The following is a 23,435-nucleotide window of genomic DNA, read 5'->3' on the forward strand; positions in this document are numbered from 1 at the left end:
TAGTTATTTTCAACCTACGCAGGATAATTAGTCAGTAATTGATTTGTTGTTTCGCTCCTTAATTCTCCCAAAGGGCAGTTCACCAGAAACAGGTCAGAATTCATCAGGCTCCTTAAATGAAGTTGATTATTTTCTCCTGAGATGGAAAAGATACTGTGAGCAGCAACATTTGCCTCTGGGAAGATTTGTTAAAGTTACTTAGCAACAGTGTTGGTGTATTTACTCAGAAAAGTGTATTACACAATACTCGTTACTTTTCTTAAATGTAAGTAGTAACTACTCAATACATTATTTTCATGTTACTTCTTACATGATGTGTAAGAAGCACTGTCACATAACTATTAGTTAACTATATAAACCTGAACCTACAGTCTCATACACGGACACAAACTCCCATGAGGACAAAAATACAATATTTCTTTTAGTGTTTACAAAATCTACAAGAAAAAGTAAAGTTGAAAAGCACCCAAAGAGTCTTCAAAGCAAACGCCACAGTGATTCTACCTTGAAACGGAGGCTACCATGACTTTGTTACCTGTTGAAGCTCACTCAGGGTTCTGGGTTTTCTGTCTCAGTGTTAGCATGCTGCAGATGCTTGAACTAATGTTGTGCTAGCAGTGCAATGCAATAATTATGTGTCCTGATATAGTCTGCACTTTATCATCATGCTCTTGTTCTTTCGTGCAATAAAAATAAACCTAATGTTCATATCTCCTCTCCTCAAGAGTTGTAGAGCGGACCGCTGTTTTCCTCCTCGATGCATATGAATCCATTTCAGCTCATTTTAGTGGTGATTGTGTTCAAGAAGGATCAAATATGTTTGATGTTTTTTCTTTCTGTCCAGCCATCGTTCAGATAACTGAAAAACCTTTGTAATGCAAGTAACAACATAATTGTAACTGCAATGTAATTACTGAATTTAGTGTTGAATTTATGAGATTACAGTGATGCATTGCTTTGGAAAGCGTTACCCACAACACTGCTCAGCAGCAGGGTAGAGTCAGAGGACATGGGCAGTTCCATATAGTTCTCAGCAGGAAGCATGGTAAAATGAAGAAAGAGAAACTGTTTTGCACTTAGTTTGTCTACAATTAAGATGCTTTTTAGCTGTGTCCACACTGGAGGTGATTTGCAGCGATGGAGTAACCATAGAAAGCCAGTGATATTTGACAACTCCAAGCAGCTATGGTCAAAATAACCCTGGAGACACAAAGCGGATGGGACCCAAGAGAAACTCGTCTCAACCTCCAATAACAACTCACTTCAGTGATTAAAGCGACGACCAATAAGAGTGCAGGATACTGTTGTTTGATGCATGACCTAAATACTTTAGAGGGTTTCCAAGGTTACCTGCAATGCCCACAAGCGATCAACTGTCAGCTTGAAAGCAATGCACGATGAACAAATGGCTTCCTGTGTGGGCAGCTTGACAAACATATTTGTTTTAAATTTTGTGTTGAACGACTTCATAAAATGCTAAAAAACTGAATGTAAACATGAAAATTGACCTATACACCTCAGTATTCGACATTAGTGGCGATACAGCAACATGAACAGTTTGCCATCATAGCTGTAGACTTTTCAGATGTTGCCTTATAGACCTGAAATACATTTGGTTGTTTGAATGGATTACAGCGGCAGGTGTCACTGAAGCAAAAACGACTTTACGCCGCAGTTTAGGTGGGTTTTAGGTGCTAATGACACATTGACACTCCAGGTGTTCAATCAATGAGCTGATGACTATAATAAAAGCAGACAAACTCTGGTTGAGGAGCGCTTTTCAGATAAATCCAAGGGTTTTTTCGAGTGACTGAACGGTGTCATTACTTTGCGTGTGCAAGACAGTAACAATTCAGTCTGACCTCTTCTTTACTTCCCAAAGATGACTCGCTAGGACATAACAATTTCTTCGTCTTCGCAGTTTCTTCTAAAGATGTTGTTCAGTGTCCCTATGTCAAGGTAAACCTGAATTGACTGGCCTTAACAGTTAATATTAACAATCCCATCACTGCAATGCACTCTGAAGTTGGACCACTTCGCAGGCAGCCCTTTGACCCCAATGAGGTCTTCTTTCTTTCGCTTTTTTTTTTTTTTTATCAAAAATCGACGCCTTCTCCAAAGTGTCAGTTATTGAGAGGAAATTGAATAGGTGTTGCCCTTCCTTTTCTCGTCTCCGTCCTTGCACAGGGCCCTGCAGAGATGTTCTGTCTCCATAATATAGACTTGGCAAACAAGGTCAGATGGAGTGTGCAGAGAGTGCTGCTGCAAAAAGACATTTTGTCACACCGTCACCCACTTCAGTTTATGCCTGAAAACATTTCGTTTTCTTCATGTTCCGTTCACGCTGTTCAACATTGGTTCTGAAGTACACGGAGGTCTCCCAGTCTCCCGCCTTATGTGTGCTCGAATTAAATTATATCTTTGTATCTTATTTAAAGTGTTAATTCCCTTTAAAAGAAAGGAGATATATTTGTTGTCTGTGTATGAGAAAAGGCACAAAAAAAATCAATGTCTATTTACTTTTTTACTAAACGGATTACGTAACAGAAAAAAGAAACACATTGTGTAGAAATAGATTTGATTAATTTCCCATTATGTTTCCTTTTGTTAAATGCTTTTGCTTAGCCTTTTCAGCCCTCAGACACAACCATTTAATTAGGGGCAGAAATTCCTGCTTACACAGAGGCAGGACTTCGAAAACTTGCCAAATCAAATCAAGTAATATACATAATGCCCATACTGAGCGAGCTAATGTGGATTATCTCCCAGTATATCGGGATTACTGCACCGACTGTGTCCAGGACCTCCATTTAATTTGTCACAGTGTTTCAGTTTTTCGCCATCATTTGCTTTCACCCACACGTGCTAACCCTTATTAAATTTATGACTTCACTCCGTCTTCGGTTTGAGTCTTCAAGCAGGTTAAAGGGCAGCAGGGCGGCTGCTCTGTCCGTTCTCACGTGACGTTATTGCAGAGTCAACAGAAAGGTGTTAATAATGCCTATATATAAAACAGGAGGCACAGTGAGGACAGTATGGCCTCAGCACCTCAGCCCTTTTCTGGTATTTTATGAGTCCCTCGTGGGCCTGGAGGGTGCGAGAGAGGAGACGGACTCTGAAAGATCTAATTAAGCAAAGCGAAATGAGAGTGCCGAGATGCCAAGCGCAGGACAGGACACAAATCAGGAGGTGTTGACAGTGCGCTGCAGTGCAATGCGGTTTTATAGCAAAGGCCACGTATAGCTTTCACGTAATGAGCGGCCATACAGCTCCTTGATTTAATGTTTTTTATGGCTCCGGGGTTAAGGGTTGTGAATCTCAATCTCATTATGTAGAACATCAGCTTGTAAATTTAGGCATTTTGTCAAAGAGGTAATTAGTGTGTTCTCAGTGGCTGGTTGTGCTTGTGAAGAAGCGGATGACTCCATCAGGTGCTTGTTTGGCGTTTAATAGAGATGAGGATAAAAAAGCTAAAGACTTCTATATTCATAACTCAGAGTACTTCTGTAGGTATGGTGTGTTGCCCCAGATGCTTATTGTCAGAGAGGCTCCTATTTCAGAGGTGCAAACTCGGTGGGATGTTAAGATTTTTTTCCTCTGTCTGGCTTCTGCACCATTCACATGCTATTACATCTGAGAGGAGAATAAGTGTCTTCTGGACACCTGGCGCCAAGGCTGTGACTGTCTGGTCTCTCGGGCTTGTTTCTGACTGAGAACAGAAAGACCTTGGAGTACAAAGACAACAGGCTTGATTATTTGAGTACACAGGAAGGTCTCCAAACATTGTTGTGCTAATCACGTTAGTGGGCACAGACTCAAGGCAGGACAGATGCGAGGCAAAGGGCAATGGGGTTATGTTATCCTGATTAGAGGAGGCTTTGGGGCGGTCGGGGGGTTTGTGAATCTCGTTTTTACCTCGGCGTCACCTTGGTGAAGAGGGAAGAGGGAAACTGGCCATGAGCTCATTTTTCTCACTCAGTTTCTTTTCTCACTCGGTCCCCTCATTTGTCTCCGGTATTCACTGCTGCCATCGCCAGAACTGAATGTGTCTGTACATTCAAAAGCCCACATTTAATTTTTTTCCCCCTTTTGTTAACCACCTACACACATAGCAGTGACTTGGTGGATAATACTTTCATTTTTCTTCTTTCTGATTCACACGGCGAAAAGTGGTTAAAAAAAGATTTGTTCCTTGTCTGATATGTTTACCTTGGTTCATGGGAGTCTGTTTCCCAAAAATGCCTCAGTGATTCATTTGCAAAGCTCAACCACTTAAATTAGATGAACAAGTCTGTGCTATGGACATGTTCGCGGTATGAGCACTAATGTAACTAATTTACTCTCTTTTTCATATACGCTTGTACGGTACTGTGCGAGTCATGAGCCAGCCCTCGTTTCGTTATATTTTACTTCCGGGGAGCCAGACTTTCTTGTCATTTTGTTATAGCGGTCTTGAGCAGTTGTTCTCCAGGCTTTCTAAAGATGTTTCAAAGTTTTTCTTTGGACATTACCTGCATTTTCACTCATCCTCAGTCCAGTCCTTGTACCATTTCCAAAGGAACATTTTGTTTTTTTGTTAAGCCGACGGGCAACTTAGCAAAGAGTGCACATTTGCACATCCTCTACAGAGAAAAGAAGAAAGATAAGAGGGGCAACTTGATGTCAAAGTATATTAATTTTGTGTAGCACACAGATATAATAACAATAATAATTATAGAGCTATTATGTTATATGTTGCAACCTGTATTTAGTTTCTGTTCTTACTGTCTTGGAGCATGTGTGTCTACACAGTTTCCTTAGGGATTAATAAAGTATTCTGTTTCTGATTCACTTTAAAGTTGCTAGTAGGACCCTGTCACAAAAACATAATTTGTTCCCATTTCTTTAGCTGAATCTGAGAAATGCCAAATATTACACAGTTCAAAAGGCATAAAATAACATTCTTGCATCAACAAAGTACGGAGCCCCGCAGGGGACATGGGAGAAAAAAAAAATTAAGACGGGCTTTTGCGAGATCTTGCAAAACAAACTCGGGATCTCGCAAAAGTTTTGCAAGATCTCGCAAAACAAACTTGGGATCTCGCAAAAGTTGAATTCCAACAATGGCGGCAGCTACTTAGATGTAATATTACTCTTTCTGGGTCACAAAATACACTTTTAAGATATTTTGAGGCGTGAATGTAGCTGTGTAAACATCAGACACCTGCTCGCTTTACAAGACATCACATATTTGCAAAAGTGCTCCGACGTTTTTGGAGATCTGACACCCACCATCTCGAAGCTAACGGGAGGTCGAGACCTACTACAGCCGGGAGGAACACCGCTTTCCCGGCACATCGTGCCTCGACCTCCCGGTCGGCTTCGAGCTGGCGGCCTCCGAAGAATGCGGCTAAAACTTTTGCGAGATCTCGCAAAAGTCCGTCTTAATTTTTTTTTCTCCCATGTCCCCTGCGGGGCTCCGTAACAAAGTGATTCCCAAGCAGCAAGTAGCTGAAAGGTTGATACATTTCTGCATGGTGTGCAGTGTGTCCTTAAAAAATTTGAGGAAACTCAAATTGTCCTTAACAAACAGGACAAATCTAGTAGAAACCTGACACAGGACCTGACAGATGGATATGGTTGTTCAGTCCACTACTAACTACTGTCAAGAAGCCATTCTTAAGGAAGGCAAATAGGAAGAAAAGGTTGATGTGTGCCAAATTCCACAAGAACTGAACTGAAAATCATTGGCAAGAGGTCTGACAAAGTAAAGCATCCAAAATCCAGAATTTTTGGTTCAAATCATCACCAATATGTATGGAGGAGGTCAGGAGATGGGTACAACCATGAGCGTCTATAACATCTATAAAATACGGTGTCTGGATTTCAGCCTCTGGTGTTTGCGATCTTTTCAGATCAGAATTAATGGAATTACGAAGCACAATTTTGATCTTCCATGCAGTACCTGTATCTGGAAAGCATCTGATTTACAACAGCCTAATTTCTCAGCATGACAGTGACTCCAAAAAAACACTGCCAATACTTCAAAATCATACCTGGATAGAAAAACACAGTAACACTATTAGTCATGGATTGACCTCACTAGAGCCTGAACCTGAACGTTACTGCAAAACGAAAGGAGCCAAAATCCAAAGAAGTATTTTCAACTTTCCTTCAAGAAGCCTGGAGTACTATTCCTGAAAGCTACGTAAAGCAATAACAGTTCAAGCTGTGTTGAAGCTCATTAGAGTCGCCTTACATGCTGCGTTTAAATGTATGTTTCAATAAATTGCTGCACCTAATTCCCATTTTCGAAGCACAATAAAAAAGTGATGGGTTTCTCAAGAGTTTTGTGCAGTACTGTAGATTGTGTATTTTCCCATCATGCATTATTACATATATAAATAAACTCAAACTATGATTTTCAATATTGCCCCTTGTGTCTAAAGAAAACAACACAGTCAAATTGTAAAATACATGAATGAAAAATACATGAATGTCCAAAAAGCTATTACTGCCTCAGGAAAACACGGGTGTAGAAGATAGTGCAAGTGTCTGTGTGGTTGACTTCATTTTCCAATTTAAAATGAATAAACACCTCAGGCATTCGAGAGACTAGTTAACTTTTTTAAAATGCACGCTTCACTTCTGCAACTTGTAAATGATGTCTGTTTCTGACGCATGTAAGACATCTGGTGTACAGGAACGCAATGATTTAAAATACTTTTACATTGTTTTCAGGCTTAAACCGGCCAATACAGAGCAGCAGAAAAATTGGCTTCACAGTTAATGACCCCGACTTTTAATAACACATAAATGTTGAATAGAGCGATTAATTGTTGCATTCTGTCCTGCTTTTTTTCCAGGGTCCTATATGCTGGTGAACTCCTCCCAGCATGCCGTGGGTCATCGTGCTCAGCTGCTGCTGCAGACACTGAGTGAAAATGACACGCACTGCGTCCAGTTCAGCTACTTCCTGTATAGCCGTGATGGCCACAGTCCCGGGGCTCTACGGGCATATGTGCGGGTCAACGGCGGCCCGCTCGGCAGTCCAGTGTGGAACACGTCGGGGCCTCATGGCAAACAGTGGCATCAGGTTGAGCTGGCTGTCAGCACCTTCTGGCCGAACGAATACCAGGTACAAACATTCATATTTAAATATGTTGATGAAACTGATTTAAAACTGACTTAAAGTCTTCATCATCCTCGCTTTTAATATGTCGGACGTGTTGTTCAAAGTAGCTGCTTGATGCTCCTCTAAGAACTTAACATTTTTTTTTTTTTGTTGGAGATATACAGACTCATTGACCGCGATCATGTAGAGCTTAAAAATGGTACACAATGAGGCTCTGTTGATCACTACTCATTTTAGCCTCGAGGTACAGTTAATTACTTACATTTGCAACTTAATTAGCACTGATTCCCTTGTGGATGTAGCCAATGCTGGTGCTTAAAGCACCTAAGTAGATCTCACAAGGGAATGCCTGGTGGAGATTTCACCCTGCGAGGTTTGTTTTTCTGCACTTTCACTTCACTCTAACAATTCGCGTGATACGCCATTGTGTGCATGCAGCACGCAGACAGTGACTGGCATGCACTGTGAGGGTCTGATATGCTGTGGTCTGCACATGGCACAGTCAGGTGAGCGTGAGTGTTATCCATCTATTAATCCAATTTCTTCTTTCTGCAAACTCTGTGGAGCTGTCAAAAAGCAATTAAGTTGAGTAGTGTGCATTTTATCAAGAACTGTCAATCCTGCTGACTTAATTAAATTCTATTCAGACCTGCAAGATGTGACCTTCACTATGTAAATAATAGTCCTTAGCGTTGTGCAGACCTGGGGTGTAGATGCAGGGTGATGCCTTTCTCCCGACATCATGCGATCTGAAAATAAGGTAAACAATGTTAGGTTAACAGGATAAAACACATGTATATATTGTACAGAACAGTATTACAGTCAGGGGCACTTGACTCATAGCAGAAAATAATATTTCAGGCATACTTTATGTATCTACTTCTTTTCCAGGTTATAATTAAACACCAACGTTTGTTGACCTAAGTTAAAAAGGGACATTATTTTTCTTTGATTCAAAGAGAAACAAACCATTATAGTGAAACCCACTGAGTTTGTGGCGCTGCCATCTGTAGCTATATTTCTGGATATCAAGTCAGTAGCTACAAATCACTAACTATACAAGAAGACAGCGAGCTGCACTAATCAGTGCCAAATCCAGTTGCAGTGTCTCTTGAGCTTTGGCCCCATAAACAGAGTAGCAAAGGACGCCTGCCAGTGAAACTGCTCATCAGTGGCAAATAATGAGGTCCACACTGTCTGATTCTTTTCTTTTCATGGCATTTTCATCGCAAATCGCTACTTTCACTGTACCCTTATTAAATACATTAAGTGGAGGTTTGCTCTCATTCTGCATGTTTAACAGTGAGCGAGCTGGAAGTGGAAGAGAGCTGCCATCTCCGTGTTATAAAGCAGACTCACTAACCACAGTTTCACCCTATCATAACATCAGCGCAGATAAGTCCTGAATAAAATAATAAAACCTATCCTGCGTTTTCTTCGCCAGTCAAGTGCTATTGAATTTGCTTTTTGAACATCGCCGGTTTATTCCTTTCCCTTTCTCCGGGGAGCTGTGTACTTTCTCGTCTCTCGGTCTCGTTAGCATCCCAGTAAACACTGATGGCTCATAGGTGAGTCAGAATTATGCTGCAGCTGCCAATGAGAGGCTCCAGATAGGAGAAGGAGCTTTATAATGGGCTTATGAGGAGGAGTGGATGGCTCTGAAGACAGGACAAACAGTACAAGGGAAGAAGAAGAAGATGGGCCTTACACTTGAATTAGAATTGACAGTAGTGGCTTTTAATAGAACAGCTTAAACTGCTAATGGCTTTTATGTCATGTTGGGGGGGAACACGGTGTTCAGATTGGATTAAATTGCTAATATTTGGGATTTGATCAGCAGATATTGGCACCGTTAGAAAAACTGTATCCAATTTTAGCTTGTGAGGAATTAAAGCAATGTAGTTTTCCTTCTTTCTTTCTTCTACTTTCATCTCACATTTCACTTTAACTCAGCTGACCTCATACTGCTTCTGAGTACAAAGGAAACAAAACAAACTGCCTCCACAAAGTCACATATGCCACGGCTTACATTGCTAATCCCTCGGCAGTCAAAAACCTCATCACTGTGGAATGACAGTGGGCCTTGTCTTGCAACACGTCATTGCTCTCTGTTGCACAGACAGAACGGAGAGAAGGGCAAGTGGGGAGGTGTAAAAGCTCAATGTTTTCTTTAATGGTATCTAATAGTGCTGGCTATCCCCTATTGTAAAGCAGCAACGAAAAGGGGGAAGAGAAGTTTGCAGTGGCACTGCGTTCAACTTTCATTTTTACATGTTTTTTTTCTTTTTTAGCTGTATAGCAGCAGCTTTGTGTGACTTTAAATGGTGAAAGTCTTTGTTTATATTAGCTCCATGGCAGGTGTAATACTTCCACTTTGGGTTTCAAATGATAGGCAGGCTGATTTACACTGTCATTAAAGTAGAAAAGCACTCTTTTGAAGCAGCGGTGGATAATGGGTCCTTCTTATCATTGTCTGTGACTAAAATAAATCCCACGGGAACACACAAGCTTTTGGAGACAGTTTTTAAATCCTCAAGTTCTTCTGCCTTATTAGGTTTCAGGACATATTGGAGGAGCCAGTTTCTTGCCTACAGCACAGGGATACAAAATGTCAGGCTTTTACACTGCAGAGATACAGACGTGAGATTACACTCGAGCTTTCACCGTTTTGGGGTGTAATGAAATACTTTGTTTGGGGCACGCACTCAGTCTGTGTTTATTTCTTGAAAATGTCATTGTGGAATGTAATTAAGTGGAGTCTGACAAATTCTCTGATAATCACCAAAACTAAGGGGATTAATATGCCGAAAAACCACAATCACTCCAATCTCCTTTGTTCGCTTTCCTGGTGATTTAAAAAATTATTTTCTTGATTATATCCAACTTGAGTGTTTGAGGATTTTATCGAAAACGAATGATGATGTTTTTCTTTTTCTTTTTTTCTTTAACATGTCTATGTTTGCACTTTATGTGCAGTTTATTGTAAATTTTCTGATCAGGTTGCCGTGTATATTAATGCGAAGGCTGACAGGAGTCTCTTCCTCCTATCACAGGTGTTAAATTGGGATTTGGAGTGCAATGGGTTTCAGGAATGGAAAATAGAAGGCAGTAAGATCACCTTGAGATGTCTCGATTGAAAATGTCGTGCGAGTGCGATCTGCAATACCTGGAGAATCTTGTTATCAAATATTAAAGATGTTATCGAGCCCCCAAAACTGCTAACTAGAGCCGGAGACATGCACCTCTGCGCTGAACCCACCCGGTCCCAGCCGACCCCTCCTGTCTTCTTATTTCCTTTTCTTACTTTTCCCCATGTGTTTATATGGTATGATGCAAACATAATATTTTTCTTTTTCTTTTCTTTTACCTGGTGATTTCTATGAAATTTTAATTTCACACTGCATGGCTGACACGATGTCAAACGTTTGCCACATGATTATCGTGCACAAAGGCATTTATGATAGTTTTATGTTGACTCCCTACATATTTGTGTCATCTATAAAAAAAACTGCACAAGAAATGTTTTGTTCAATGTGTGTTTCACCTCTTTTTTTAGCAAATGATTGAGAAAATGTGAATATACAATCGTGTGAAAGCGTTTTGAAAGTAAACAAGAACAGGATTGAGTATTTGTAGAACCACCTTTAGCAGTGATAAACTGAAGTAATCATTTTCTGTGTGACTTTATCAGTCTCTCACATCATCGTCACTCTTGCCACAGCATTTTAATCCGACTGAGGTCTGGACGTTGGGTCATTATGTTATAGATTTGCTGCTGTGTTTGGGATCGTTGTCCTGTTGCATGACCCCGATTTCAGTCAGACAGACGGCCTCATATTTGACTCTAGAATACTTTGGTGTGCAGAGGAGTTCGTGGTCTGATCGACTGGATGACTGCGGCGACTGTGGCTGCAAAAAAAAGCCCCGGTCATTAGCCCTGCACCACGGTGCCTGACTGTTGAAATGTGGTGTTTGCACTAATTTGCACTAACACGGTGCTGAGCATTACAGCTAATTCTCACCACCACCTGTCTTGTGGTTTGTTCAAATGCAACTGTGCAAACGTAAACCGTGCTGCTGATGTTCTTTTTAGAGTGAAGAAACTCCTGCCAACCCTTCTAAAGAACCTCTACCTGTTCAGGCTTTTTCTAATTATAGTATTTTGAACTTTTGAACATGAAGCATGCTAGCTGAGGCCTGTGGAATCTGACATGTAGCTCTTTTGATCATTGCACAGTCTGACCTTGGGGGGTGAATTTGCTGCCATGTCCACTCCTGGAAAGATTGACTAGTGTTTGAATGTTTCCCACATGGGAATAAACTTGTGAATGATGGACTTTAAATTGTTTGGAAATGCCCTTATAACCCTTCCAAGGCTAATGGGCAGCAACAGCTGCTCCTCTAAGATCAGTGCTGACATCTTTTCTCCTTGGCATTGTGTTAAGACACACCTGAATGCTCCAGAATAACAAAGTGACAGAGCATCTACTTTCATAGACACGCTCAGACATTTTTTCACATTGTTATTATTAAGTCTCGATATGTAAAACCATTTCCCATGATGTTATCTTGTTTACTTATAAAACCAATTTCAGTTAAAAAGGAAAAAGATAACATGCATTAAACACATCAAAGGCTTGTAAATGAGAATCTGTGCGTCTCCTCTTTGTCTGATAATTTCTGCTATTTTCCTCGCTGTAGCCTGCTGAGAGTCCTCAAGCTGAGCCCATGGCTACGTTAAAGGTTTTCGTTTTTTTAACGCTGTACAGAGCGAATTGGGATTCTTGACATTGAAATTATATCTTCAGACACTGGCTGCTATTCTTTGGTATTCCTACCCCATCAGATTTACTTCAGCACGCAATCCTTTGTCATCTATCTAATGCATGACTGCGTCTCATGGTGAGTGAAAGCCTGGTGTGCCTAATTGTGTCTCGTGACTGGAGAAAAGGTAGCAGGTCGTTTATAGGGCCAAATAAATTGTCTCCAGATTTGTATACATTATAACCGTTTCTAAAAGCCAGTATTACAGGATAATGTAATATGTTCTCATAATGTGCATCTTATATCAGCCATAAATCACTGTGGTGTCACTCTTTTATTTATTTATTTCCTTATTTTTTTTTATCTCCAAAAGATGATGCCTGCGTTTTTATCCCAAGAAAGAAAAGTAGCAGCTCATTAGAATAAAGAATAGGCACATGGAAAGTTTCATTGGGAAAGTGGCTTTCAATAAAAATCCGCAGAGGTTGTTTATTAAAACAAATGCTCTGAATGTCTCCCTCGTAAAAAGCTGCTCTTCTAATGGCTAAGAAGTTCAAGGATTAACCAGCAATCAATCTCCTCAGTGCTTTAGCTCAGCGGAGAGTAATAACACCTTAATTAGACTTCCGAGACATTTTTTTCCCTCTGTCTTGTATGCCATTAAGCCCAATCAGTGTTTCTGGCTAATTTTGATGTTAGTCTAATGGCATGGCCGCATGTGTTTACACAGCTAATTCAGGTCAACATACGGAAGTATATTATGCTTTCATTATAGCAATGATTTGTTTGTTTATTTTCTGGTTAAGCAGGGGCTTGTAAGGAGTTAAGTAAAGAAGACGTGAGAGGAAGATGAAAGAAATAAAGGCAGACAGCGAAAAATGGAAAGGCAGAGAAAATCAAATCAGAGGGGAGGACTCTGCTTTTAAGCGAATTGACAACCTGAAGAAGGGGGAAAACGATGAAAACAGTAAAACGTTAATATTGCTTTTGAAAAGCGGTGCCATCTTCCTGCTCAGGTTCCAACAAAGTCTGGGAACAAACAGGAAAAATTGACTCTGACAGAAGGAGATTAGCCTCAGTGCTCCTCTGTGAGTAGAGCAGCCAGCTGTGGACAGAGCGGGGTCAGCCTCCAACTCCAGGAGACCCAGCAGCCAGGACCCTTCCTCCTGCTTTTCCTTTCACCTCTCCTCTCCTCCCCACTCCACTTCTCCTTCTGCAAGCTTCAAGCCTCCCCTCTGTGCATGCCTGGCTTCCTGCATGGCATCCTGTCTGGACTTTTTTTTCTTTTTTCAGCTGACCCCAATCTCCTCACATCCCATCACCATCTCTCTGGGAAGGTGCCTTTAGGGGTCACGCATGGCTGAGTTTGTTGTCACACCGGTTGGCGTCTTTCTTTCAAAGCCCAAAGAAGGTGGACCGTCTCCGTCCTGCTGACTGTGGAAGGCTGCGGTTTGGGCCAGAGGTCCTGAAGATGCAGTTGTGACTCTTAAATTAGGTGTTCAAACATAAGAGGATTGCGGTAGCAGAGATGATGTGGGTGTCAAAGTTCCTTCAGTGTAAATCAAAAAGTAAAAAAAAAAAAAAAAAACCCTAACCAGCTCTCAGACAGAGGTTGTGCAAAGTATAATTTTGGTATTGGCAGAGAAGTATTCAGCTACAGTGATATTTTTCCCTGAGTTTGTTTTTATTTTGCAGGTTTTTCAACGGTGCAGTATAATATGTATCTACACCAGCACCACAGTTTCTTCTGACAGCATTCAGAGCTTCTTCCCAATTTGCATTCTGTGAATTTTCATAGTGATAGTAACTTTCCTCCTGTCAGACTGATGTAACTGTTTGGATTTTAAGGCCAGGGGACAATTAAAAGATGAATTAAAAGTGTTAAAAGATGTTGCCTGCTTAGTGTTTCAACATTAAACAATAAGAATGGAACATTTTGAACCTGGTAACAGATGATCCAGTACTTCCAGGAGGCTGAAGGGGAGCTCTGGTGGCCGCCAGTGTATTTGACCTTGTAAAGATTAAGCTAACATGATTTAGAATATCATGTGAGACACATTTAAAGCAGCTTTGAGGATGTGATTTCATTTTAATTTGGGGTGGAGCCTCAGTAAAAATCCAAACCCAGCGACAGGAAACATGCTGTAATCACTTTGTCAGAGGATTATGAGAAACAATAACTCAAAGCTGGCCTTTGATCAAACTTGTGGATGGGAGACTGTCCTTGGTGGTGCAAAAACAAACATCACCCCCGTGTCCCATAACTCTCTCAGTGTTACTGAGGTTGGTGATTTGATATTGATTAGGTTTCATGAGAGCCCACAGCTCATCCAGCTTATTGTTCCATAGGAGGGTGTGGAGGTTTGTCCTCCCCTTGAGTCTCGTGGCAAGTTGCATTATCAGCTGCTGTGGCTGTCCTGCGTTTAGAATGCGACACAACAAAAACAACTCTGTGTACCTCCTGATAAATCAATTATTTCCCTTGGCCCCGTGGACTGAGGTAAAACATGCGGTGATGGGTGTGTTTGTAATTAATCCGCCTGTCGCAGTAGAAGTAACAAGAGCAGAGTGGAGTAGAATTCACACAGCCCTCAAATGCGCTGACACTTCAGCTTCGAGAGCATCAGGCTAATGAAAAGTATATGCTTTAGCTGCTCTGCTAACGAATAAAATCTGCTCATCATTTATTAATGTTCACTTTTGCAGGTGCTGATTGAGGCAACGGTTTCGAAGGAGCGGCGAGGCTACATTGCCATAGATGACATCATGGTGCTCAACTATCCTTGCTGTAAGTGGATTGCGGTCACAGAAGATGCTGCAGGAAAGAAATATTTAGCTTTTTTTCTTGGGGTGGGAGTAAAACAGATTTTAAAGCAGCATGAAATATAAATGTGATGAGGAGAAGAGTAATGGCTGATTGACCTTTTATATTAGTACGACAAGCTCTCCCGGGGCACGCTGTGACAACAGCGGCACTATTAAGACACTGTGACACCCAAATGCCAACACTCCCTTCCACCTGAGAACACACCTGTCGTTTTGCCTCCAGCACGCTTTGACAGGCAGATTTATTTGTTAATCAGTGTAATCTCAAATTCAGTCTCTGTGAAGGCTTTCGCATTTTCTTGCACTTAACTCATAAAGAGGTTTTCTACATTTAGCTGCATTTTAAAGCTTAATGAAAACGCCTCCTGTTCAGGGTTATTTTTTTGTTGTTGTTATAATAAACAGCTCCCAGCAGCACAGGGCTTTTTGTGTCACTGGTGAAAAAGTGAAAGGAGCATTTCAGTTTTCTTCCTAAACTTGACAACTTTGTGTGAAACAAGAGTATATAAATAGTATATAAAAGATGGACATTATTGCTTTTTTAAAAAACCTGCTAGGACTGTCATATTGTCAGGTTTTCCGCTACAGTTATGTTGACCAAACAAACTCTTGGTGATATCTCAGCAATTTTCTCCAAACTCCAGCAATAACAGGTAGGTTTGTCAGGTGCTGGTAGTGTGTTATCTGTCTTCTAGTTCAGCTTGATTTTATGGATCAGCTGCAGCCGCACACTTTGCTGGGAACTGGAGTTCTTCTTTCCTATTATGGTAAGTGGCAATCAGTGTTGAGCTGCGGCACTGCCACCTTCTACGTTGGTGTGTACACCAAATTACAGTCACTGCTGCTGGATTATTTCTAGTATTATCAAATGTGTATCACTTACTAGGTCCCTGAAACGACTGTGACGAGTGAATCACATCAAGGTTTGTTTAGGTTTAAGGCACCGATGACATTGGCACTAGCTTTAGTTTTCAGGCTTGGATACATCTTTTATATGCACTACTGTGTGAGTGATTAGCAGTTCTCCAGGCTTTATGAGGGTCTCAGTTTTTCTTTGAACATTTTGTACCTGACTGTTTTCTGAGTTTTTGTTTGTAAGCCACTTAACCCTGACCTATGACTCATTTAAGCACAAAAAAGGCAACAACACACAAGATGAATCTGTTACACATAACAAACAACATTGCAAAAGAACCCGTTTTAAATTGCATCTTTAGGCACTTTGTTACTAGAAGCCTGTTGCAAAAACAACATTTTTTTTCCCATTTTTTTGAATCTCTGAAAGTTGAATCTCTGAAAAGTGACAAAGAGAACAGTTTGACAGATATAATATAGCATTTTTGTACCAACAAAGTGATTTCCAAAGAGCTATTAGCTGAAAAAGTAGCAGGCCAAAAAAAAAAACAAAAAAAAAAAACTATCTACAGCAGATAAATGTTATCTGAAATTCACATCATCATAAAAAAAAAAATCTAACAGAGGACCTGAGAGATGCATCTGGCCCTTGAGTTGATCCATCTACTGCTCACTGAAGTCTCACCAGAAATGGTGTCAGTGGAAGGCGGGCAGTCGAGAAGTTGTTTTTAAGGAAGAGGAAAAGGGAGAAAAATCTGAGGTATGGTAAAATAAAACAGTGGCAACAGGTCTGATAGATGATAAATCCAGTTTGGAAATTTTTGGTTCAAGTCATCATTGTGCATGGAGGAGCTCAGGAGTGAGCTGCAACAGTAAGTGTCTACAGTCACATGTAAAACACAGTGGAGGCTCATCATGATTTGGAGCTGTGGTGTTGGGGATGTTGCCAAAACTGACAGAAATATGAACATAGAAAAGTACAGTCAGATTTTGATCCACCATGCAAATACCATCTGGAAAGTGTGTGATGAGCAATGACTTCATATTTAAACACGAAAGTGATCCCAAACACACTGGCAATGCAGTAAAAGAACACCTGGATAGAAAAACACCCAATCAGTCATGGATTGGCCCCTCAGAGCTTAGACCTCACGGATGTTGAAGCAGTGTGGGATCATTGGACAAAACAAAATGCAGCCAACATCCAAACAGCATCCATTTTTGTCCTTAGAGAAGCCGGGAGAGCTATTCCTGAAAACTAGATCATGAAATGACATGAAAGCTGCCTGAGAAATAAAGGTGGTCACACCAAATATTGACTTTCAAGCTTATTAAAAAGTACTGGCTCTGTGTTTGCCTTATATACTGTATTAACATGTATGGTTTCACGTTTAAATCAATTACAGCACCTATTTCCCATTTTCAAGCAAAATATAAAGAAATGAGTGGTGGCTCAAGACTTTTACACAGTGATGTACAGTCTTTGTATAAAACGTATTCGCTAAAGCTCCCGAGCTTAATACTCGGACAAAGTCTCTCCCTGTCACTTACACACTCCCTGTACAGTCCCACTGCTGAACACAAGGGCTCTTGTCAGCTCATAGCACATTTAACACCTGAGCCACGCTGCTTTCATGTGACTTATATACCTGACACAAGCTTGAAGGATATTTTACTCTCAGGGGGATCTCTGTTATATCCCTGTTTTTTCTTTTTTTTTTTTTATTCTTGCTGAGTTGGACACCTCGGGGATTTCACGTTACAGAGGATACCACCAGGAGCTCTATTACGTGAACATTGGCTGTAAGATTGCTTTGTACCCATACTGTATGCATATCACCCAGTCAGACACCCTTTTACTTCCAGACATAGCAGATGGCAACTTCTGAATGCTCCCACTGTGGTCATTAAATAATTAAGACTCTCATCAAGACCTGAACATGCCTTATGATGTGGCACATAGCCAGCCTGCCTTACTTGGCAGCAAAGAGTGTGGAGGAAGAAAAGGAGTGAAAAGACATTAAGTGTTGCATACAAAAAAAACAAAAACAAAACTAAGAGGAACTCTCGACAAAAAGTTCCTTTCTGGGAATACTGGATAAAGCATGGTTGACATTTTTGTTGTATTCTCCTGAGTCTTAATCCTTGACTCTGAAACCAGTGTTGCAGCCCAATGAAATATTTATCGCGCTAAAGAGTCCCGAGGATAGGATCTGACACATTTAGCTGTATAACACTGCAGTCGGTTCCAAATGCAGAGCTTGTTCTCTTCTATTCACACTCATTTCAGTGTTTGTTTACTGTATATTTGGCTCGCATGAATTATGAATAAACCTTAGGAGGGAAAGTCACTCAAAGGAAACATGGCCACATGTGGGGTACAAATGCAAGCACTCTCCTTTACTTACTGTATACAAACAAGATGAAGAAATTGTCATCTTCCTCGCAGCTAGATGGGAACAGAGTCTTGTGCAAAACCAGGCAGAAGATGAGTGAGACGCAAACATTTGCTTCTCCTCGATGCTTCGGCTTCACAGCAGCCCTGCATTCTCCTCCTGTCAGTCATCTGGAGTGACATGTCAACTTTTGCTACCCCATCTCTCAGAGTTGGCAGGCAGTGCTGCCAGCATTTACCCAGTGATTTGGCTCTGCAGGGGTTTGGTACTCATTGCTCTATTGTTAATCATGGAGTTGGGTGAGAGGGCTACTCCCACACACTGACTCATTGGCGGCTCCCGCGCAGGTTGCTGGGACATTATTAGTCGAAATGCAGAGAGCCAATGCTCACTCGCTGGCTTTTCTTCCACAGATTCACTCCCACATTGTGCTTATCTATAGATCCCCTCTAATCTGATGTTGTTTGTAAGTTATTTTAGTGGTGGGCTCTGAGCGAGCCACTGCCCACATTTGCATTTACAGAATTTCCATCACGATAAAACTATATACGCAGCGCTGAACACATTTATTACACAGCCTGCCATAAAAACAAAGAAACGGGAGTATTTTGGAAACTGGTCAAAATTCACTGGAGAATTCACCTGTTTATACCCAAATTTGAGCCGACGCACTCGACTTCTCTGTGAAGTCACAGATTAATTGAGCATAACGTTGAGCAAAACTATCTGTGTGTTCAGGAACACAAGTAAATAACTGTAATTTGGCATCTTAGATAATAATAATTATGTGCTTTACTATTTTTTCAGCATTTCTGTAAAAAGCTAAATTTGAAAATTGATGGATAACAACAATAATTCATGCCAAAACAACAATTTTAGCATTAAAAATATCAGAGCTTTGTACATACTGGTGGATTAAACATTACAGAAAGAAAATGGGCATCAGTGGCTTTAACCTCAACAACACTCAATTTCTATAAATGTTTTTCTTGTATTTTATATCGTAATTACATTTTTTTTGAAAATGCAGTGCAAATTTAGACTTAATTTTGACCGTGGAGAAACTGGAAACGAAAATCAATTCTTACCCCTCAGCCTGAAAAGGCTGATGCAAACTGAATGAACCGAATGAAAATATGTGAATAAATTGCTGCCAAACTACTGATAAACTGATTTCTGTTTTTAATGGTTGCCCTTCATAGCCGGTCAGTTTCATACAAAGTCCTCCAAACTGCTGTTTCAAAACAGAAAAAGCCTGAAATTTCTGTTCTTGCATTTAAAAAAACAAACAAAAAGAAAACCTGGATCAAAACATGTTATGTTAATCTGACTTGCATTGTGAACGGTTGAAAGGTAATGGGTTTTTTTTTTTTTTTTTTTTAATCTCACAGTGGGTCTCTCTCTCTCTGTCTGTCTCTTTAGATAAGGCGCCACACTTCTCCAGGCTAGGAGATGAGGAGGTCAATGCTGGGCAAAATGCCACTTTCCAGTGTGTTGCTGCTGGAAGGGCATCAGAGGCTGAGAAGTTCCTGTTGGAGGTTAGTGCTTCATGATGGTGTTTATTGCCGAAAGTAACCTGTGTTTACTGTGTGTCAGCTTGTTGTATTTTTACCTTCAACATGGCAACAGTACAAAGGGAAGACTTCTTTTAATACTAACTCTAGTGCCTAATGTTACAGACGGATTATTAGACAAGGCTCCCTGGGCACGTGGGACACAGTAAAAGTCATCACACACTTTCCTATGAAGAGAAAACCATCCTGCACACAGAAAAAGACACATGCGACCACAAACATTGTGTCAATTTTATTCAACTTTGCACCTTTTTCCTTGCTATCTGGTTATTTTGTTTCTCCTTGTTGTTATTTGATTGACTTTTCAAAAAAGAAATTTGAACATTCATTTCAAGTAGAAGCTATAGCCTACAGCCAGGAGTCCTGAGGCCTGTAGTGTGAAGTAAGATTTTATCTTATCAGGGCAACTTCAGGTTGAACCCTGGGTGTTTAGTACGACAAAGGCTGTGTTTTTTCTGTACTTTACCAGGCTATATCATGATGGTAACTTATGCTGTAGATTTCATATGCTCAGGAGCAGGTTATGTTCTAGATTAGAGATCAATTGGTATGAAATCACCGCCGACCCAAAAATAGTGTCACCGATCCTGGAAGCTCTCGGAGTGCGGATAGTAGGAATATCTAAAGTTTTACAGTCGTGTCTTAAGCCTTTCCCTGATGAGCATCAATAATAAATGCAGATTCTTGGACCTTGATGTTTTTTTTCTCCTGTTGGCTGCAAACAACTTTATGTTATTATTAACATTATTAATGAGGGTGTGTTTCCTCTCACAAAAAAAATCACGCCACTCATTTGTCTGTATTATTTGAGTAATTGGTTCATAATTTTCTAACATTACAGTTTTAGCTTTTAAAATTAGTTACTTTGCACCTTTTAAGTGAATGCACAGTGGAAACCCTGGGTTAGGATAAGTCAATCCACGTAATGGAAATATATCATAGGTGTGTTGATCTTTGTGTTTAGTGATTTGTCCGCAGGTCTGTGACTCATGGTTAAGTTTTCACATGCTGCTACAGTTTACTGCATACATAACTGTCACGTCTCTCTCTGTGTGTCATCATTATATGTAACCCAGACGTATTTATCCTTAAATAAAGATGGTACACAAAGGCTGAATGCTATAAAGGCTATGAAGGCCTTGAAGTGTCTTCACTCCGCTGCCTCTGAAAAGTCGCCTTGCTGATAGGATCGCTGTGTTCTTGTCCTTTTGCAATGTATCTATTCACATGATGGTCACCATTTGAATCCATGTGAATGAGTATTTTTTTTTTTAACTCTTCTCTTCTCGAGGCCCAATTAAAGACCTATTGTAGGGATTCATAATTTGTCCATCTCATGCATACAGTTAGCATGTAGCTACATATTCAGTGCTTTTGAGCATCTTACCACCCACTGCAGCCAGCATTAATCAAAGCTGACCCAGGAAAACCTTCTGCATTGTTTGAAAATGGGAGACGTATGATTTAGGTAATTGCTGTATCCTCATCCATACCTCTCTGATCAAGCCACCCATTTAGTCAAACACAAAGATGAAGGCAAATGCGTTGGGTAATTAGCTGGCATAACCCTACAGACGCCTACTGTAATGAGATCTTCAGGCCACTGGAATGCTTTTTTTCCCCTCCTACCTCCCTTCTACCTTCAGCTGTCCTCTTCCATTGTCTGCTCCACACATGCACCTCTCAGGCTGTTTTCTGTTGTTGTGCCCTTTCGTGTTGATTGTGTCTGCAGTACCAGCTGTACCGCAGTCTCAACCGTACACGCCTGCCAGATTAACAGATCGTTTTTGTCGTTTCCTCGCCAATTAGCTATAGCCAGATTGTTTATGTAACATGAAGTGATCGCATGCTATTTGATTTACTCTGATTTATTCTGATTTCTGCTGTCTCCTTTCTGTAATTCACCGGCCAAGTAACAAAAAAACAGGAATAGAAAAGATGCAGGAAGGATACATTACTGTATTCTTTTTTCTTTTTCCTGCGGTTACAAGATTTGTTGACTTTTTAACCCTAATCAGGGGGTGTGTGTTTATGTGTTTGTTTGCAAGACTCGGCCTGAGGTTCCTGTGGTCTGTGGCTTTTTGAAAGCCTCAAATCAGCAGTATGACAGAAGCCCAAATGGCCCAGTGTAACCCAGAGGTCTCGCTGCTAATCACAGTACGCTCACATTCTCATTCTGTGAAAGCTGTCGGATCAAAAGTACTAGAATGATGATTCATGTCCACTATTTCACACGCGGAGAGAATGGCCTGAAAACATGAGGAAAAAAATGCCAGAGCCAATGTGTTATTCTGAAACAGTGAGGATGTGACAGATGCTAGTGGTTTTAATGGTGTGGAACAAGTGAGAAAGGCCTCTCACAGTGCAACAGCTAGGTGCATCATGCAACATTCACTGGAGCCTCTTTTTTCTCTGTCACAGTTTTTTCTCCACTTCCTACTTTCTGCCACAGCTCGCTTTTCTTTCCATTCTTCTTAGACTGAAACAAGCGGACATTTTTTCTTTTTTTTGCTAAGACTGCTTAGGTGTGAATGCTTTGTTGTGTCAAACACATTAGCTTTACCAAGAGGAGCACTATGGACTCACTGTAGGCTCCTCTCGTAATCTTATTATTTTATTATTCATATTATTATCTGTGTGAATATTTTGCTAAAGTGAACAGGGCGTGAAAGACTGGAGAAAAAAGTGGAGGAATAGAGAAAAGAAAAGGGGGGGTGAGGATGAAACAGACAGACGTGTGTGTGTGTGTGTGTGTGTGTGTGTGTGTGTGTGTGTGTGTGTGTGTGTGTGTGTGTGTGTGTGTGTGTGTGTGTGTGTGTGTGTGAGATCATTTGTGATGAAACATACTTGAAAATGTGGGTCACACTCCAACCATGCCCCCCCAAGAGCTAGAGGCAGACAGGGAAAGACCCTGGAGGTCCTGGATGGAGCTTCTACAGCCAAGGGCAAGAGTGCCAGAGGACCAGAGGCAGCGGCCAATCATCCCGGCCAAGCTAAGGATGGGGGCCCCAGACTCCGGGCCCCCGAGAACCGCTTGACACCCAGTGGAGCCTCCACCGTGCAACGTAGAGGCCCACCCTTAATAGCAATGTGGGGATCAATGCTCAGGGTAGACCCAGGCCTAGCCCCACACACACACAGAAGCTGCACATAGACACACAAGCACATACACCCCATCCTCTGAAGTGCAGACAGATTGGTGCCTCTCAGAGCCAGCAGCGGCCATTTCTGCACTTTCGTGCCTCTTCATGCCATCATTCAAGTATTATCTGTGCTAAAGTGATTAAACTTTGATGCATTAAAGTCCATCTGTCTCCCGATTGTAACTGTTGAACGGTTAAATGTTTTGCTTCAATAACATTGCACGCTAAGGACAGATGAAGTCGAAGATGGGCTCCATTAGGGCACGACGCTCATGACATATATTACCCCCGTAATCACTATTATTTTAACAAGATTTCATTTGTTTTCATTAAAGCACGTCTGATCGTAATATTGCATGATTAAATCAGGGAGATGGTCCTTCCATTCTAATGAAATTGTACACAACTGGACGATTCTTCTTTTTAATCACACAGCTCTAACTAGAAGTGACCCAGATAGCAATAATTTGTGTATTGCTACATTATTAGCTTTGTGTTCCAGGAGTTCACGGTGCGGTAACTGTGGAGGCAACCATAAAGGTTGTTAGTGTGTGTGTGTGTCCCGTGCTAATAGGGAAGGCTGGATGTTGTGTGCAAGGGTGTTTATAATAAAAACATCAGTGTATGAAACATAATGAACCCGTACTTAAAAGACAAAGTAAACAAAGTACCAAAACAAGGGAGCAGAGGCAAATAGAAGGCAGGAAAACTAAAAGAAGGCAAAGACTCCTTATACACCTAAACTCACCAGCTGCTTTATTAG

The 23,435-nt window shown here is 41.0% G+C and overlaps 1 protein-coding gene across 2 annotated transcripts in view; it reads left to right on the forward strand.

The window, feature by feature from the left end:
- Nucleotides 1–23,435, forward strand: part of ptprub (protein tyrosine phosphatase receptor type Ub) — a 208,062-nt gene that overhangs the window by 110,098 nt on the left and 74,529 nt on the right. For both annotated transcript variants that reach the window (XM_085422202.1, XM_085422203.1), the window contains exons 3-5: nucleotides 6,846–7,117; nucleotides 14,585–14,666; nucleotides 19,378–19,493. In XM_085422202.1, the coding sequence (XP_085278328.1) occupies nucleotides 6,846–7,117; nucleotides 14,585–14,666; nucleotides 19,378–19,493 (470 nt within the window). The remainder of the gene's footprint in view (nucleotides 1–6,845; nucleotides 7,118–14,584; nucleotides 14,667–19,377; nucleotides 19,494–23,435) is intronic.

This window comes from Rhamphochromis longiceps, linkage group LG11, assembly GCF_057381845.1.
Source record: "Rhamphochromis longiceps isolate RC_006_pf linkage group LG11, R_longiceps_female_GT1.1, whole genome shotgun sequence".
In the NCBI taxonomy this organism is placed as follows: domain Eukaryota; kingdom Metazoa; phylum Chordata; class Actinopteri; order Cichliformes; family Cichlidae; genus Rhamphochromis; species Rhamphochromis longiceps.